Source organism: Pelecanus crispus, chromosome 2 (genome assembly GCF_030463565.1).
Source record: "Pelecanus crispus isolate bPelCri1 chromosome 2, bPelCri1.pri, whole genome shotgun sequence".
In the NCBI taxonomy this organism is placed as follows: Eukaryota; Metazoa; Chordata; class Aves; order Pelecaniformes; family Pelecanidae; genus Pelecanus; species Pelecanus crispus.
The window spans coordinates 128,427,962-128,447,893 of record NC_134644.1 but is presented as its reverse complement, the minus strand read 5'-3'; the positions used below and the strand labels follow the sequence as shown (position 1 = coordinate 128,447,893).

General features: G+C 40.3%; 2 protein-coding genes across 2 annotated transcripts in view; both read right to left on the bottom strand.

Moving 5' to 3' along the window:
- LOC142592885 (chloride channel protein C-like) overlaps positions 1 to 4,706 on the bottom strand; it is a 78,514-nt gene extending 73,808 nt beyond the window's left edge. The window contains exons 1-2 of the mRNA XM_075705062.1: positions 4,459 to 4,706; positions 3,417 to 3,549 (exon numbers count right to left, since the gene is read on the bottom strand). Of these exons, the coding sequence (XP_075561177.1) occupies positions 3,417 to 3,549; positions 4,459 to 4,706 (381 nt within the window). The remainder of the gene's footprint in view (positions 1 to 3,416; positions 3,550 to 4,458) is intronic.
- An 8,857-nt stretch (positions 4,707 to 13,563) lies between these two features.
- Positions 13,564 to 19,932, bottom strand: part of UBE2V2 (ubiquitin conjugating enzyme E2 V2) — a 31,309-nt gene continuing 24,940 nt past the window's right edge. The window contains exon 4 of the mRNA XM_075705112.1: positions 13,564 to 15,669. Within this exon, the coding sequence (XP_075561227.1) occupies positions 15,523 to 15,669 (147 nt within the window). The 3' untranslated portion in view covers positions 13,564 to 15,522. The remainder of the gene's footprint in view (positions 15,670 to 19,932) is intronic.

The following is a 19,932-nucleotide window of genomic DNA, read 5'->3' as shown; positions in this document are numbered from 1 at the left end:
GACACATCCATGTCTCTCTTATACTGGAGAGCCCAGAACTGGACACAGTACTCCAGGTGTGGCCTCACCAGTGCTGAACAGAGGGGAAGGATCACCTCTCTCGACCTGCTGGCCACACTCCTCCTAACGCAGCCCAGGAGGCTGTTGGCTGAGGAGCAACACAATCATCTGGTCTATCGAGCACCGATTCCTTCCAGTTTTGCTTTTGTCTGCAAGTTTGCTGAGGGTGCACTCTGTCCCATCATCCAGGTCATTAGTGAAGATATCCAACAGTGTTTGGCCCTGGTATTGACCCCTGGGGTACACCAGTGCTGACCAGCCTCCAGCTGGACTTTGTGCCACTGATCATAATGCTTTGAGCCTGGCAGTTCAGCCAGTTAAATCCATCTCACTGTCCACTTGCCTAACCCATACACCATCAGTTTGTCTATGAGGATGTTATGGGAGACAGTGATGAAAGCCTTACTAAAGTCAAGATCAGCAACATCCACTGCTCCAGTCATTTCATTGCAGAAGGTTGTTATCCACTGTAAACCCATGCTGACTATGCCCAGTCACTTTCTTGTCCTTTATACAGAATGGATTTCCAGGATTATTTGCTGTATTACCTTCCCAGGGATCAAGATGAGGTTGATTGGCCTGTCATTCCCCAGATCCTTCTTCTTATCCTTCTTGAAGATAGGAGTACACTGGCTTCCTCCAGTCCTCAGGAACCTCTCCTCAACTGCCATGACCTTTCAAAGATAATTGGGAGTGGCATCACAATGACAGCAGCCAGCTCCCTCAGAGAAGGCATTGAGTACCTTGGCCTTTTCCAAGTCCTTTGTCACCAAGTCCACTACCCAGTTCAACAAGCCATGTTTTTCCTAGTCTTCCTTTTGATGCTGATGTAGATGTCTCCTTCCTTTCTTGTTGCCCTTCAACATCTCTTATCAGATTCAACTCCAGGTGCACTTTGCCTTTCCTAACCCCATCCCTGCACACTCATAGTGTCTCTGCATTCCTCCTGGGTCACCTGTCCCTGCTTCCACCTCTTGTGTGCTTCCTTTCTCTGAGTTTTGTGAGGAGCTTCCTGCCCCCTTTTGCTTGATATCCTGCTGTGCTGCTTTTGGCTTGGGTAGAGCTAATTTTCTTCATAGGAGCTAGTATGTGACTATGTTTTGGATTTGTGCTGGAAACAACGCTGATAACAGAGGGATGTTTTAGTTACTGCTGAGCAGTGCTTACACAGAGTCAAGGCCTTTTCTGCTCCTCACCCCACCCCACCAGTGAGCAGGATAGGGGTGCACGAGAAGCTGGGAGGGGACACAGCTGGGACAGCTGACCCCAACGGACCAAAGGGATATTCCATACCATATGACGTCATACTCAGCATATAAAGCTGGGGGAAGAGGAAGGAAGAGGGGGATGTTTGGAGTTATGGTGTTTTGTCTTCCCAAGTAACCATTATACTTGATGGAGCCCTGCTTTCCTGGAGATGGCTGAACACCTGCCTGCCGATGGGAAGCAGTGAATGAATTCCTTGTTTTGCTTTCCTTGCATGCGCGGCTTTTGCTTTACCTATTAAACTGTCTTTATCTCAATTCACAAGTTTTCTCACTTTTACCCTTCTGATTCTCTCCCCCATCCCACTGTGGGGGAGTGAGCAAGCAGCGGCATGGCGTTTAGTTGCCAGCTGGGGTTAAACCACAACACCTGCTCATTGGAGTGGACTGTTCTTCACCACAGAGGAGATAATCCCTGAAAACCAACCAGCCCTCTTGGACCCTTATTCTCTCCAGGATGGTCTCCTTTGGGATTCTTCCAAGCAGATCCTGGAACAGACCAAAGTGCTCTCCTGAAGTCCAGAACTGTGATCCTGCTTTTTGCTTTTTCTCCCTCATCTCAGGATCCTGCACACCACCATCTCATGGTCACTGCTGCCCCCAACCTTCACATCCCTGCCTAGTCTTTCCTTGTCTGCAAGTACAAGGTCCAGCAGAGCATAGCCCCTCGTTGGCTTCTCGATCTTCTAACAGGAAGTTGTTATCAACGCACTCCAGAAACCCTGTGGATTGCTTGTGCCCTGCTGTGTTGTCCTTCCAGGAGATACTGGGGTGGTTGACTAAAGACCCCCACGAGGATCTGGGCCAGTGACCATGACACTTCTTCCAATTGTCAGAAGACAGCCTTGTCTAATTATTCATGAGCTGGCAGTCTACAGCTGACACCCACAACACCACCACACATGTTGGTGTGCCCTCTAACCCTGACCTGCAAGCTCTCAGCTGACTCTCATGTGTCCAAGGCAGAGCTCCATCTATTCCCACTGCTTTCTCACAAAAAAGAGAAACTGCCCCTCCTAACCATCCCGGTCTGTCCTTCCTAAAGAACCTGTACCCAGCCAGTGCAGTGCTCCAGCAGTGTCAGCTATCCCACCACATCTGTGCAGACAAGGAGCTCATCTGCCGTGCTCCAGGCTCAGAGAGAGGCCCCAGGCGCTGCCTGCAGCCCCAGACCTGCAGAGCTGCACCCTCCCTCAGAAGCTTGCTCTGGGCTGTGGCCTCTGCTGAGTTAGGGGTAATTTCTCCCCTGGGTGCTGGGAACCATCTCCGACAGCTCCTTGCTGAGCACAAAAGCACTGTCAGCCCAGACCCTGGCCCCCTTCTGCACAAATTGCTGCATCTGCTGGCTGCACACCATGCTTGATGCTTATACAGGCTCCCCCCAGCACCGGCTGATAGGATGCCTGACCTGCTCTGGTCAGGATTCAGCTGGAACAAAAGCTCAAAGCACCTCTCCCACAAGCAGCTCTTCAGTATTCATACTATCTACCATAGATATCACAAACCAGGTGAGAATTTTACCACCTGCTTCTCTCTACAGGTGAGAAAAACAAGCAGTCAGGGCAGAGATGCCTTAACATTTACATTGTTTTTAGCCATTCAGTGATTTTTACCACCACCATCTCAATTATCACAGAGGTGACAATGCCCTTCAAGGACAAATTAATCATTCCACAATAATCTATTATAACATTAGCAAAAGATAGCTTCCCCAGCCATAGAAAGAAATACCATATCTGATACAAGGTCCACATTCACTAAGACCCTTAAGAGAAACCTAATCCTTTCCCTTGGACATCAACAATACCTAAAGCAGCACATGCCCCTTATGCGCAATGAGGAAGAAGGTGGCCACAATATTTTAAAGACTGCTTTCATCAATCTCATGACAAGAACACCATCAGATATTATACTGTACTATAGGCTAAGTTGTAGCAAAGGACACCAAAGCATGCCTACACAAAGCACCACAGGATGTCCTATGTCCACACCCACGCAGACAGGCAGCACTTTAGTCAGTTAAAAAATTTACAATGTGGATTTTCTAATAAACAGACACAGAAGAGGTCACTCTGACTTTCTCTTGCTCACCTGCAGGTAATTTTCCACCAGGTCCCATTTCAATTTGATGAGTGAGTCAATTATCTGATGAATCAAAAACCCCAGCATCCCAACTGCTGTTCCAATTAGCCCCATCAGCAGCCATCGATCCCACTCTTTAGTTCTAGAAATCGGAAAACACAGTTACCTCTCAGCCTATAGTACAGGACTATTTGCCATATTTCCTCTCACAAACATGCAAGTTCCATTTTTTAGAGAATTTTGATTATTAACCGTGACTGCATGAGCAAGAGGCTGGTTTTGCCAATATCTCTTTAAAAAGTGTATGCTCAAAATTTTACCTTTAGATGAAAGCCATTTCCATTTGGGTAAGGAACATGGTTGGATCTTTTGGTTTTGTTTTTTTAGTATATAAGTAGCAGTGTGATCTGCTTTCACATGCTGATTGTTTATGCCATCTCAAAATTCAGTTATGTGACTCAGTAATTAAGCATTCAGTAGAGCACTCAGAACTCATTTCAAAATAATTCCTGTTTTCTTCTACTGCAACTAATGCACTGAGCACCTATCGTATAAATGTGCAAACCTTTACCTCTGGTTTCTGTCTTTTCTAAACTTATACCTCTAATAATAATTGCACACCAATAATAATTTCTGATTTATTTCTAGTATCATCTAGGATTATAGCACCCCTACTGAGATTCAAACACCACGTTTCCTGCAGATTACACTAAGAGGCAGTGAATGTCAATAAAAGTCTCAGTAAGAGAACATTCCCCCAAACCTCTGCAAAGTCTCTCCCTTTTAAGTTGTATACATTGAGTAGTTAATACTTTTTTTTTTTGCATATTCAATAATCTGTCAAGAGCAAAGGCACAAGTACTTTCAAAAAATGCTTTTAATCAAACTTGCTTGCCACTTGGCCCCCTTCTATGTTCTATTAAAGTATTTTCCTATGTACAGAAACAATAAATGATGTTTTCTTAATTCCTTCTGCTATCAGGCATCTCCCTGGATTGTCCAAATTACCCATAGCTTAGAGGCAACTTAACAATATTTAAGGTAAATTTACCTGTATGTTTTCTCTTGTAGCCATTCCTTATAAACTTTACTGTGTGAAGGCAAATAATCCAAACTCTCATGGGCTATCAGGTGTTCTCTCTCCTCCTTGCAGTGATAATAGGCTAAACTGCTTCTGCTGATGCTGCATTGCCTCCTAAAATCCTGAGAACGAATCAAATCAGGGCCATGATCTTCTGCCATTAACATCTCCTCTTCATCATTGTCCACGTGTGTCCTATGGGAAAAAAGTGATGACATTACAGTGGCCTCCAAGAATCTTTGGGATGCCAACGAGAACGACGCGAGCCCAAGATCAGTCTCCTTGAGACTGAGAGAGAGAGGGGTGGAAAACCACACGAGGATGGGTAGCTGTGGCGCAGAGATTGGCCGGTTTGTGTTCGGCCTTGGTTTGCTGTAGCTTTGCATAGACCCAGCACAGTCGAAGCAACGAAAACTTGTCAGAGCTGGAGCTCTCTGGTGAAGACGTTACTCCAAGAACAGACCGACCACTGTAGCAAGGTTATCGCACCGGCTCCTTGCTCACTGTTCAGAGAACAGGGATGTTTAAGCCGTAAGGGCTTTTCCTGTTTTAAAGAGATGATCACTTGCCGTGCTTTGGGCTGTCCAAAGATCGTGATCCACTAATCTAATCACACAATTTAATTAAATAAAACAAAATCTAGGTTGCAGTTGACATTCAGTTAAACCCCGAGTTCTCAGTATTATATAGGCACCCAAAAAAAGCCTATTGTCTAACACAATTTCCTTTGAATTTACATGTCAAATTTCTTTTTAGATAGATAAAACCCATTTGATAGACTACAGGTTGGATACTTTACCCAAGGTAGTTTGCAAGTTGGCAGTTCAACCAAAGCAGAAAAAGTCTTGATGCATGTCAAATATTTACTGTAAAGAAAAATCGGTAACACGCTGTGTGTTTGCCACCTCCAAGGCATGTTTTTGGTTACCAAAGACAGAGTAGAGAAATATTTCTGCTGCTCTCCGCTTACTGGCATGTGGACCGATTTGGAAAGGTCTCATCTCAAATAACGAGGAAACATAAATAGTTCCTGGTTGTCAGTTAGTGAGTACTACATGGCAAGAGAGAAAAAAAGATCTTTACACAAGCTACATGTAAATTATCTGCAACCAAGCCTTTTGGACCAATGGTTTTCACAAAGCTGAAAGTTTCCTCGTGGCCCACTACTCACACTTCTCAAATGTAATGAAATACATCGTCAAGGCAATACTGCCAGATCAGGATATAGCAGTGGCCTAAGTCCAATGTCTTATGCCATGACTGTGTTTTATTTGGCAGCTCAATCAGACATTTCATTCTAGAGATTTCAAAAGCACTGTGCAAATTCCAGACCTGGCAACTCTCGGTCTAAGAAAAAAAGAGAAAGAGTTAAAGAAGAGAAGTGGACTAGGTGGAAACCAAAGACTTTAGAAAATAATTATCACTGGAAACTGTGTGAATGGCTACAAGCAACGGTAAATGCATTAGAAAAGTTAATGTTACTTTCCTTATGGTTGTAGGGAAACAAATTTATCTTTGCTACCAGCATATCCAGAGATTTTATCCGACAACAAACACATGTTGTGTGATCAATTAAATCACTCTAGTCAAAGGTGAATTGAGGAGGAATAGCCAGGTTCTGACTCTGATTTTGACCTTGTTCTTATCTAAAAAGTGCTAAGTGCTTTACTAAACGCAGTAGCTCAGACCTTACTTTTGGGTTTAAGCACAAAAATGTTTTGAAATTAAGACTGCTCATTTGTGCTTGTACCAAAGTTGGGTTTAACTAATCCTATTCCAAATTTAAAATGGAGCAAAGGAAAGCAGAGCCCAGGTGAGAAAAGCAGGCACCTGAGCGCAGCTCCTGGCTGGGTCCCTGCCGCTGCTTCGTTCAGGGATGCCCAGTCTTGCTACCGTGAGGTCTCCATTTAGCCCATTTCTTTATTTCTGCAACACGGGAATTTGTACAATGTCATTTTCTAGTTGTGTTAGATCAAGCTGGTGTATGTGAATAGGTCTGGGTATTACAGAGATTGCAGCATAAACAGAAATACAAAATCCACTGAACACCACAGGAAGGGGAAAAAAAAACCCCAAACCTCAAACTAAAGCTACCTTTCTAGGGGAAAGGGACAAGGCTAAGTCACACTGGTCACAGACAACGCAGATGTACCTCATTCCATAGCATGATGATTTGTTATGTAAACAGGACAGCTGTTTTTCCTCAAACAGGAATACCATTACCATCTGTAAGAGCATACCTGAGCATTTGCCTTTGCTGGCCCAAGTTGCCAGAAGACCGAAGCTGACAACTCCTCTTCCATCAGACATTAATCCAACCCAGACTCTGCAGCAGCAGCTCAGCTGTGCTGCAAATTCTCACAGGCACCAACTCGTGCATTCAAAATTTTAAAAACCAAAATGGAGTAAGACTGCGTTAAAACTTTGACCCCTAACTATTTTTTTTTCCCACGGACTCCTCTACAGTTAACTTAAACCCACCCGTACACTCACTTATCTGAAATGCATTTCATGAACCTCTGAGAAGCAGTGCACAAATGGCCAGGGTCCAAAAGCTAGAAAGCAAAAAGCAGAGAGATATTTGAGATTGCAGGGGGGCACAGCTGCATCCCAGAGATGCAGGAGTTGAGACAATTCCACAGAGGACAGACAAGGACTTACAAAACATGTACACACACGTTTAGGAGGAAGAAAAGGAGGAGTCTATATTCTGTGTTCATCACCAGAGAAAGCTAGTAGCTACATAATTCTTTGAGTAAACGCTTTAAGGATTCAGGGCATTCGTTCATTATTTTACAATGAAACCTGAAGACATTTTCCCTCCTTAACAGAAAAATAGTTATTTTTGGAATACTTAGATGAAGGAGGCAAATGCAGATCAGGGTTGTAAAAGCATTCTGTACCAGAAATTCCTCTGCTAGAAATACATAGTGCTTAATTGCCATGTCAGAATGTGACCCAAAACCTATGCATTTTGCCTGTCATTGTTAAATATGCGCACGCGCACACACATGCCCCCCCCCCCCCCCAATACCAAACATGAGTTTTCACCTTTGTTCTGCAAAGTGTTTTGGAGGGCGTATTATCAGTCCTGTAAAGTCTGCATAAGGATTGCCCTGCTTTCTGCAGTAAGTTTTCATCTCCAAACATCACACAAGGATCTCTCTGCTTATCCAAGAGCCTCCATAGCTGAAATTCTGCCATGGATAAAGGCAACTAGAGGCAATGATGAAAGATACCTTCTCAATACCGGAAGATGAAATTCCCCCCTCCTGTTCTCCCTGAGCAGAGCAGAGCATCCAGGCTGTGACCAGTTCCCAGGTTTTCCACTCATTTCTGACTTCGATGCCTGTTTCTGCAAAGCTTGCTACCCTACTTATAATTGTTCTTACCTCAGAGGGATCACAGCCTCTGGGGAACTGCTGCTTTGGAGACAAGGAGGAAAAGGAGGAGTCTATTCTGCGTTCATCACCAGGGAAAGCTAGTAGCTACACAATTCTTTGAGTAAATGCTTTAAGGATTCAAGCTATAAATTGAATTTTACCTAGTTGGGGGAGAGTTACAAAATATCAGTGTGGGGAAAAGGCATGCTTTCGAGCTGCCAAGATGCTGTTTGGGAGCCACAGAGCACCTTGTTCCTCTCCCCAGCAGCTTCCCCGCAGACCACGGGACTCCTCGCACGAGGGCAAGGGCAGAGCAAGGAGGGTGCGCAGACACCAGCACAGCGCCTTCCTCCTCGCTAAGCGCAAGCAGGCCGAGCTAGGCTGCCTCCAGTTAGGACCTGGAAAGTAGTTCCCTTGAAATTAGAAAGATCAGCAAAGGATCGGACCACTGCTACTTGGCGAGCTGGATTAGAGGTGAGGTGTGGTGAGAGAAAAAAATGCAGCTACCACATGATTATCACTAGCTGGCCATTCCAACACCAAGTTTTGAGCTACCCCATCTAACTCCCAAATAACTGGGGAGAAGCAGCAACACAATTTTATCTGCCTAAATGTTTTGTAAGTGTGAGAGCATGCGCATACATGCACATGCATGCGTGCTTTGTCCTTTAGAAGACCAGGGTGGAATAACCACAAGCAATACTGTGAAAATACAAAGTATTGCTAAATTACAAGCCACAGCAAATAAGAACCACCCACCAAACAGCATTAGCAATACAGCATGAATTTAATACCAAAATATTTTGCCACTTGTCTTTAAGTAGTACAGACATAAATCAGATTCCAGCTATTACAGATACCTACAACAGAACTCTAAGTCTTGCTATGGTTGTACTAAACCACTCCTACCTGGGCACAAATTACCGGTCACCTGTATATCTAGATGGCTATATAATTTCAGCTGTAAAAACCAAGCAAATACTTGGCTGGCACTCCAGTTTTAAGTAGACAGAGAACAGCGTATTTTTTGAATAGTGTCAGGAGTTGTATATACTTAACTAATATGAATTCCTTCCCTCTCCACTGCCCCCTTGTCTTCAGCTACAACCTCATTAGTGCAGCATATGCGATTTGTGCATCTGTCAAGTAAAGCAGTACACCATTTTTGTTGGCTTCTGTTTTAATACTAATTATCATACAGATATTATAGAATCATAAACCCACAAAAATACAGGAAAGCATTAAAGATTGAGAGTTAACATTGTTACACTGAATGAATAACACAACAATGCCAAACAAATCTGAAGGTACAAGTGAGAGTATTTGAAATGCCAGAAGAAATAGTTACTACTCTGAGGAACATGAGCAGTTCAGAATAATTTTTTTTTTTTTTTTAACAGATTGAAAGCAGGGCAGTAGAATGAAGAGCTTCCAAAGCCGTGCTCTATTCACAGCATCCCACTCGGAAGATCAAAACCATTACACTACTAACTGGGGTGACACTCACAGATTTTAAATAATGAGGGTTTAATGTGCAATCTGAATGACAGCTCAAGGAAGCAAATAATTACCATAGTGATTGAATAGTGATATAAAAACATCGCTAACTAGAAACATCATGGCTATAAGTTTTCATTTCACATTATTTCAGTACTTCAAAGTTACAGCATTTAAGGAATCAAAGTATAGTACTAACTTAGCATGAGAATTTTGCTATTAATGCAGTGACTCGTACATTTGATGCTGACTGTAAGGACACAGATGTTTGAAACATTTTCTGATAAGGCTGTTACAAATCTAATATATTGTTACTGGTTAGTAGTACCAGTTAGTAGTACCTTACGAGATCATAAATTTAAACTGCAGATGTTCATACAGAAAAAAATGTACATATGACAGGAAACGGTATCAGAAAACACAAACCAAGATGACTATGACTGTCACCACAAATCCTGAAAGGGTGATGTTGTGGCAAGGAGTTATTTTAGACGTTTCTCAAGAAGCGGACTGTACCATAGTTCAAAGATTGACACACCGCCCAGAGATGAGAAATAATGCTCTCTCCTGAAACTGCAGACCAGCAAACACCACACGGTGGAAGAAACTGTTGGCCAGAAAAGGCAGGGGTCAGGGCTGCTGGCAATCCGGACGATACCATGGCAAAAGCAAAGAGCTTTCAGTGTAGACTTTTCTCATTAATAGTATTGACTCTATGAACTGCATGCATACACTTAAACTGCTGATCGCCAATCACTTAGATTAACCTGGGAACTACAGAGCCAGCCGCCAGCATCACACGCTTCCATGCTTTTGGTTTACACAGCTCCTCATGGTGGCAAGTTTTGCATATCAAAACCTGAAAGAAACGGAGTCATCTCAACCTGCTGTACTTCACCACAGTGTTTAACAATTTTAAATGCAGGAATATTCTATCTCAAAAAAGTGGAAGAGATGAATAGAACCGTGTGAAGTCCTGTCAGGCTGAATTTAAGGAGTTCCAAGTGCTAGTTCATCTCCCAAAGTCATTCTGCAAGGCTCAACCTCTCTCCCACATTAACCCAATTTTCATGACACTGGAAAGATCTGCTAGAAACGCTCTCTTCCACATCTTCGTAACTTCACAGCTCTACTGTCTGAGCTGCTCTCATCCTAATTGTAACAGCTTTTATTCCTGTGACAACCAGAAAAAAATAGCCAACTTTTCATGGTCTATTCTCAAGTCAGTAAAAGATGTGTTTACTTCTACAGGTTTCTTCTTTCCTTGACAATTTTTAATCTGTAGAATTTGCAGAGGGAAATCAAACCTTCTCCCCTCCCTTTCTCAGCCTTGCATGCTTAAAAATATAATAATAGTAATATACTCCTAATAATAACAATAATTCAAAATGAAAACACCCAATGTGTTAAAGCAGCATATCTACACATCTATAACAATCACCAGGGAGCAGAGTGGGAACAAGCACAAAGCAGCTGATGAAAACCTTCCTTATGTCTGCATAGCCATTCCTTCAGTATTTCTGAGTTAACAAATATACAGTGTATTTTTTTTAAAACCCAAACTGCATTGTTTATACATTATAAAACCATGTTTACATCTTAGCCATATTGCATATATTAAAAGCAGAAGGTTGTGGGATGCTTCCGTTAAGAAATGGTGAAAAGTCATATATTAGTATAGAAAACATGCATTATATCAAGAGACCCCAAACACTGGTTATTTGTGCATTATCTCAACATCATCCATTAAGTTACCCATTTATACAGTTTGGCACTAGTATAAATAATAAAAGGCTTTTTATATTTACTGCTATTTTAAAATGGTAAAGACTGAAAAACTTCACAGAACTGTTTGAATATGGGAATGCTACTTCAGAGTTGGTATAGGACACTTATTTTATAGAATGGAATGCACTGTACATTCATGTACAACTGTTTATCAGTTAAGCTGAAGGTATACATCCATTTAGTAAAAAAAAAATTACAAGCCACATTAACACTAAAGTAATGTAGAAAGCTGATATTTTAACCATTGAATGGAGTACTCATTTCTATGAAAGTTGAGATCAGCTAGTGAAATGTGTTCTTTTGTATTTTTTTAAAGCAGCATAAGTACGTTATTTTCGTACTTCCAGCATTACAGGCAATACATCCTTCATATTATTTTAGCCCATGATCAGTTGGGTCTGCAACAGAAAACGTGTAATACACTGTTTCAGGGAATAATGCAATCACTACAACAGGCAAAAGAAGAAAACCCTCTCCCACAATTGTTTCATTATGTAGAGTTAACACAGATGCATTAACAAGTTCTAAAGCTTTCTTTTTTTTTATTATTAAAGAAAGACCACAGCCAGTCATGTTCCTCCAATACCTCCCCACCTCAGAAATCTTCCTTCACAAGAGAGTTCTGAACACAGTATTTAGAAAAATTTATGAGAAACGTATTTTGTACCACTGCTTCACTTCTATCTAGAACTGTACTTGCATAGAAGACCAACAGTAGTTTTCAGTCACCTTTTTTTGTTACAGTAACACATATTCAGACTTCCTTAATACCAGTTTATTCCTCCTTCTCTAGCAGTTGAGCCTAGTCACACCAGGGGCAAGCTGGCTGCGTTTTCAAAAACTAGAGGTCAGAACAAAAGCAAGTAACAGTCAGACTCTGTCATAGGACGATTACCAGGTGGTCTGCTAAATGAACCTTCTGCATCAAAAGATAGTGTAAGAGAAGTGTAATAAATACTTTTAGGCCCTGAACTATTGTCCCAAAAGCTACTAAATAGGAAATACATTTCCACAAACTCATCATATAAGTAACCATGTAAAACACAAATACTTGTCTAAATTACACAGTTTATTATTATTAGAGTTGATCAACTGTCATAGGATGCACTAAAATTTTCCTTTAAGTACACCCTATACAATAACAAACATTTAGGAGGAGCATGGATTGTACATTTATTTCATAATAGTTGAGGGGTTCATTCCCGACAGTCTTGCTGGATGTCAAGTATTCTCAACTTGCTTTCAGGAAGATAAGCGCAACCAAGGCAGATGGTAACTGCACACCTTGCAACATTTTATGTACTTCATTACAAATGAGTAAGGCACATTATTTGTAATGTGGATATTTCCATAGGCTTACTCATTATATTTAAGGTTCACAAAGCATGAATCATACCATCTTTAGGGTTTTGGGTTTTTTTTTTCCTCCCTTTGCTTCATAGTAAACTTATCCCTCCCTCGAACAACCAAAATGCAAGAGCTCTGGCAATGCTTCAGAGCACAAAGCTAGTTTAAATCCCAGTTGATGACCACCAACATGATATGAATTTTCAGATGTAATCTGAAAAAAACATCGTATCTAGAATTTTGCACGTTCCTCCTCACACAACTGGCTTAAAGCGGTGCTCTACTTTACAAGATGCACAAATACAGTTTTGAGAAGAAAAAAATGCACGCTCGCTAACAATAGCAAATTCATATCTTGCCAAAAGAACGTAACACAAATTAAATGCTCATAAGAAGAAAATTAAAATTCTGGCATCTAAGTAGGTTACCTAAGAGAAACCACAAGAACATGAGAAAACAAATTACTAAGTAAACACTGATCAGACACGGATGCATGTAAAACAACCTAACCTTTCTGGAGGTGAGTAAGCAGCAGCACTTCAAAATCTTCTTCAGATAATAAAAGAAGTTTCAGGGAGGCTCTTGACTTTATGCAGCAGACATTTTAAAATTTCATAATTAATTACACTTAGACTTCTTCCAGCGTGAGCAAAATGGAAAACCAACACACTTAAAATCACTGCAGGAATATTTTCACAGTCATCCTTTATATTACATACCCTGGTGTCAGAGATCAGGTCCCTCCACCACTTTTTTCCTTTCTGCAAAATGTTATCTCCTTACAGCCAGAAATGCAGGTTTTCACAGATACAAATGGTTCAAGTACAGCAAAGAGGAACAGCTGTTGCAGGATCAACTTGCACCACATACAACCAAGTGAACAGCCCTTTTTCATGCACTGTGAATAAGTCAGTCTCTTAAATTATGTTACCAACCATATAACAGCCTATGAGTGTTTCTCATTCTCTCAACAGTTTATGCTGAAATTTTCCAAAAAAATTCACATCCCAGAACTGTACAGCTCCATTATTTTAATTGAGTAAATATAGATTAGCAGTGTTAGTGTAAGAAAAAAAGATTTAATGGCATCAAAATCATTCAAATTAAATCAAGTAAGAAAATGTTGCAATGCACTTCAGCCAAACCGTCACAAATGATATGTTATATAAATACAGACATGAGGTAGCTGGCAGCTACAAATCCACCAATTCTGGAAGTGCCCAATTTGTCTAAAAAGCATAAACTGACAAATACTAATTAAACCTTTCCATTAAAAAAAGAACACCTAGTTTATTGCTTTTAAACATTCATTCTTTACATCAAAAATAGGCAAAGGCATTATCAAAGAAAGTTACCTGGCTGTTGATGGCTTTTGATTATACTCACTTTTTCAAAAGAACCACTAAATAAAATTTTGAATGCAAATAGCTGACTCGCTCCCAATGTTACACGTTCTCACCAAAATGAACAAAGGCTTGCATTTTCCAAGGGGGGTGGGGTGGGGAAAGAAGGTATAATTTCCAAAAGGATAGCATTAACTACTTTCTTATGAGAAATCAGTAACAGAAGTAAAACCAGTGTTCCCACCAGACAGAACACATTGAAAAAACAGACCAACAACTGCAGGAGAGGCAGAAAGCACTCTAGCTACGAAGACAATGGTGGCATGGCATATGATACATGGAATGCAGATGGAAATACAATCATCTGTATTACAGGTGTAATTTTTATTAAAGCTTCCTGAAGTTTCTTTTTTGTGTGTTTCAGAAAAGGCAAAAGTGGAACAGACAAGAAAAAAAAAGGCAAGAAACTTAAAAGGGGAAAAGATGCAAGAAAGCAAGAATCAAGGCAGCAACTGCAAAAGCAAGACAAGGGACCAAGAAGTAGGACAGACTTCAGCAATGTGGTCTGAAAACCGCTCAGAGGTCAAGTAAGCAAAGTGAAAGTTATGCTCATTTCTCAAAAGAATCTGGAGGGGAGCTGAAGGGGAGGTGGGTAGGCAAGTTTTTTTTGTTTTTATTTTGGAGTTGGTTTTGGGGGTTGTTTGTTTTCTTTAACTATATATATATACACACAGTGCAAGCTTGTCTAGAGAAGTGGTACTACAGATGACAGAACTTACTCCTCTGCAACGAATGGAATACCTTGACCTCTTCTCAAGTAAACTAAGCATACAAAAGTGGTAAGAATAAAAGGTGCATGTAAAACCAGCAGCAATATTATGTTTGGCTTTCTACTACTTCTGCAAGTTACTGTACATATATTACATCACTATTATAGAAATGGCACAGCCTCAGACACTTTCCACATTTTATTTACATTTTAAGACTAACTTTAATCTCAATCACATATCCATACATTTCCTTTGTTTCACTAAAACTTAAATGCATGGTTTATTAGAACAAAGACTGTAAACAAATATTTGCCATGTCCGATACAAGTAACACACAGGAGCTGCTTAACAGAAATTAATCCCCCCATTTTATAAATACAGGTATCAAAACAATCCTGAACATACTTTGTGACACTACTAGTAGTCGGCACCCACACCCTTGCAAAATCAAACAAGATGAGCAACGGTATTCACTGTACCTGCTACTTTAAAACAAATTTAACTGCAGCTCTTTTACTAAGCAAGATGGATAAAGCATGCCATTTATATTTTGCCTTCTCAAGAGATTATTTTCAGAAACATATATTATTCCACAGCAATCTGACACTTTCTGTCATGCTTTCATCTTGTAAAACCTGAATTCCAATTTTAGGCTATTTCAGGCTTATGCTTAAATGACAGTGCCTCGATAAGAGAAAAAAAATAATTGTGCTGCCTTTTTCTCCCATAGTGCCTGAAAACATATTGGGCATACATATAATATATATATTCTTACAAATGTCCAGGTCATGTATACCAGCTGAAATTCTTTTAATGTGTGGGTGTTTGCATTGTGAGATTTAATCAAGACATTAACATGAGAAGAAGGTTGTTGTTTTAAGACAGAAGTTTGAGAATCAGCTAAAATTAATTGTTGTAAGTTTGTCCCTCTGGAGGTTGTGGAAGCTTCATATTTTCTTTGGACATCATTAGACGTCTTAGCTCTTGAAGTACAACTTTAATGCTATAAGAATTTTGCCATTTTGCTAACACTGGTATGCTCCGTGCATCCACCTGGAAAAAGAAGAGGGAGTTATAAGTTATCATGAAATAGAAAATCTCTACATAAATAACTGCTATTGGCCTAATTGTTCTAAGAAAGCGTCTAAGCATTCCCTGACACTTTCTCTGTGGCATAAAGTCCCTGCGTTCATAAAATATTTTAAGGAAAACAATGATATACTTACACACAGATACAGATTCTGCAATAAAATCCATGCAGGTGGACCCTTCCATCTGTGCTGACACTAATATTAGTGAGAAGGAAAGGGGCTGGGGGGGAAGAGGAGATCAACGAACCGTTCACTGCAAAACTGGATCCTTATCTTGTAAAATTTCTTAATTTGTTTCAAATTACCCCAAAAAAGAAAAAAGTTATCATCTTTCATTATGCCACTATGTACACTTGCGGTTTCCTCAGTTCTTTAAAAGAACCTGCCATACAAGAGTCCGTAGAATACCCTTCTAAAGGAAAATTTCCCTTGTTTTCCCCTTGCTACAAGTATCTTTAGTGATTTATTTCACATCAATATTACAGGATGTTTCCGATACATCAAGACGCACTACATATACTAAGATATGGCTTGAAATATTGAAATAACTGATTGATAATGTTTGGACATCTCTTAGTTCTTTGCATCCTTCTTATAGTAAGTCATCTTATGGAGCCATGAAGATTACTGTACATCACTTACCAATTTGAATATGAACTGAAAGGAAAGGACATGGGACTTCTCCTATGCGTTTATAAAACCTGTGGGACAATTTACACAATTATATTATAACAGGGAGGTTTCCATAGGAAAGTCAGCAATTGAAAGTCAGCTTGGGAATTGTTTTGGCAGCAGGTAAGTCCTGGCCACCCAGCCCCTGCAAGGAGGAACTTCAGATGACAGAGGGGCCAACAGCTGTGCAACTGCAAAGCAGGCCCATGGGCAGGAATAGGGCTGTTGCACGCTACTGAAATCCATTGGCAGAGTAGCACAGGCAGCTCACTTGGCTATAAGAGTGCTGGAAATTACTGCTTTATGATTTAAGTAGCATAAAGCATCAAGAAGTTTCTTATCCCGTCTTAATCAGGGCAAACTGAAAGAAAAAACAACGCTGGAATCAGAAACAAGAACATTAACACAGATGTTTTATTTCTAGATTGTTCAAAGTGAGGCTGTCTACTTGCAGAACACCAGATGAGACTAAACCTTTTTGTAGGAGGAAACAGAGGCCAAGTTTAACAACATGCTAGCTTATGCAGCAATATTAACCCAAGAAACTTCTGCTCCCTCTCACTAGGCACTTGTTCCTTCAAGAGTGCTACTGCCTATCAGCTCAGGTGAACCATGAAATGTACGTGGAGCTACTTTCTGACCTGAACCAACAGAACTCACCCAGTTTAAAAAAAAAACCTTGGAAAGAAGTGCCTAAGCAGGATCCTTGATCCAATTCACAGCTCAGCAATATAAGCATTTCTCTTCACACAAATAATGTCGGGAACCCCTTAAAGTCAGCAGAGCTGCCAAAGACAGCATATAATCAAACCACAGTATAGAAGGCAGTCAGATTACTTAGTAAGTATTGCAAACATTAATAAGTTAGGAAGAAAAAGAGCATCAAAAGGAAAGCTCCGTTACGCAGCAAGATCATGCCAGTTTAAAATATGCATGAGTGTATCAGCTAATACAGAAAGGTTTTGAAAGTAATGCTGGTCAGACCATCGCTGTAATTCTTGGATTACTGCTACTTTTTTGAAGGGGTATTTGGTTTAATGTGGTAGACAAGAGAGGCAGTATCAGAGCAGAATACTCTTTGTAACTGGAAAACACGTTCTCTTTTCATAAAAAGCGGAAAAGCAGACTATTAGATAAAACCACCAGTGAGTAAAACGGAAATTCTGATAAGAGATCACCTATGTTATCAAGTAGGAGCTTACGTAAGGCATCATTTAGCCTGAATCTTTGTTCTGAAGTACCAAGCTCTTACAGATGGCTTCCTCTCCAATCCTTCTAGATAAGACTAAAGAAGGACACTCCATAGTTTCTACCCAATGAGCTGGACCCAGTAAACTAGGAACTCATTTTGAAATTAATTAATTTCAAAAGTTAGAATAATAACTATCACACTACTCAAAACTGTTCTCCACATAGAAAATGCCATGAGAAATGCATGAGACCACCATTTTTTTCCTCATGGGATCCTACATAAAGAAGAAAAACTTCGTGGTGGTTAAGCATCATGGTAACAGAAGAAACAAGGGCACAGATCTTATGTCCACTTAGCATATGGCTGCAGATATTCAAGAGCTTATTTCCCACACACACAGATACACTTCTTAACATTTGCTAATACTTCTCTGCAGCTAACCTGACAGCTTCTTCAACTTAGCAAGATGGAACAGGATGTCAGAGTACTCCCTGAATGCTTTGGTATAAATCCTTTTGCGGACTAGTAGTTTAAAAAATTTCCATGTTAGTCTGAATCACAATACTTTCTACTAAAGTAGCTGAGATCACATTACATGTCACTGATCTGCCAAAAAGAAAAAAAAAATCAGTGATCTCCCTAAGAAAAATGGGGGGGGAAGAAGCCACAGTAAACAACTATCAAGGACCAGGTAATGGTTGTAACAGAAGGTTCCCAACCAGGAAAGACGTGCACTTAGGGGTGGAAGCCCATGTGATAATGAACTGTTTTAGAAGACCACTGGTAAACCAACATGGACAAGAAGAAAAAGGTAGGTTTAGATTTTGGTAGGTTTGAGAAAGAAAACTAATATAGTTATCTGTTCAGATAAAGATTGGCTTAGCAAAAAATGGCTGGAAAGGCAGTTGCTCTGGGACTCCCCAGCGAATGTCTTCAGCCTGGCAATCCTGCTTTCATACCGTCTTCCTTTTGCTCGCTTCTCCTCAACTGTGCCTTTGTAGGCTCTCTCAAGTCTGGATATCTGCCTCAATTACAGCACACAGCAGTCAGTCACCAGTGCTGTTCAAACAATGCAATTCACCATACACTGGCTGTACTGATATACGAGACCTCATCACTTAGAATTAAGTCCTCCAGCTTTTCTTTCTTGGCTGGGAAATTTGTAGCAACAAACTCAGACTGTAAATTCTGTTTTAACAATATTATGAATTTTTTCTGAGTAAAGACTGCTAAACATGACATTTTTGTTGCTGTTTATCTTAAGTGTCTTTTCTGCAAGTCACCAACTTTTTTCATGACATCTTGCAGCAGTAAAGATTTTGGCTTGGGTTCTGTTTTCTGTGTTGCAGAATTTATTTCCAAGTTAGTGTACAATAAATTCACTTTATGAAGAACAATGGTATTTGGAAGAATGACACAAACTATGTTCAAATCACGCAAAAACATTAGGTAATATTCAAATACACATCCTGGTACACAGAGGGAGAATTTTCAAGGTCACATAAAAGCTAATAAAGCTGAAAATGGCAACCTGAAGACTATTTTATTCTGGGGGTACACCATTGTAAATCTTTAAACAATAGCAAGAGGAGTAATATGCATAATGCATGGTTTTTCTTCTAAGCAACTGAAATTAAACCAAATAATTTTACACAATGCTGCAAAGTAGTTAGTGTTTATAATGTTCCCAATATCTTAACTTTAAGAAGTAGCAACCTGCTAGTCTACAATAAACATACTCAAAGCAATAACTGGACAACAGTTTACACATTTATAGCTGACAGAGTCCCAAGTGGGTTTAAACGGAACAAGTATTTCCAGCTGTAAATGGTATTTAAATGAACAGAAGTGATTGCAAATCCTGCAAGACAGACTGCTGAAGAGCACTCTCACAGATGCAAAAATTAGACATCTTCAAAAGACCATGGGAAAATAAATAGCACATCAGAATGCAGCCTGTGTTTTACCAATACAGGATACACAAGTCTCCAAGAGAAAAGACCTCGCAGCATTAAGAATGATAATTTAAAAACAATTTTACAACAGTGATGCCATTAGCACATAAAGGCATTTTGTCCAGCCCTACATAAGTAGCTGGACTAGCTTTTCTGAACTTAGTACCCTAATTCTGTATACAAACGCAGTAGCTGCACAGGCAAATTGAAAAGCAGAAAACCACAAAAACTAACTTGCAGATATGCAAAGGCAGACAATTTACCAGGGTGACTCAGAGCACTTAAGTTTAGTCTTTTGAGATAAAATACTCCTGAGCTAGCCCTCTCCTTTCCTGCACTAAACTTATCAAACAGCAATCTCTGGGATCACTGAAGATATGCTGCTGATGGAAAAGTTACTTACAAG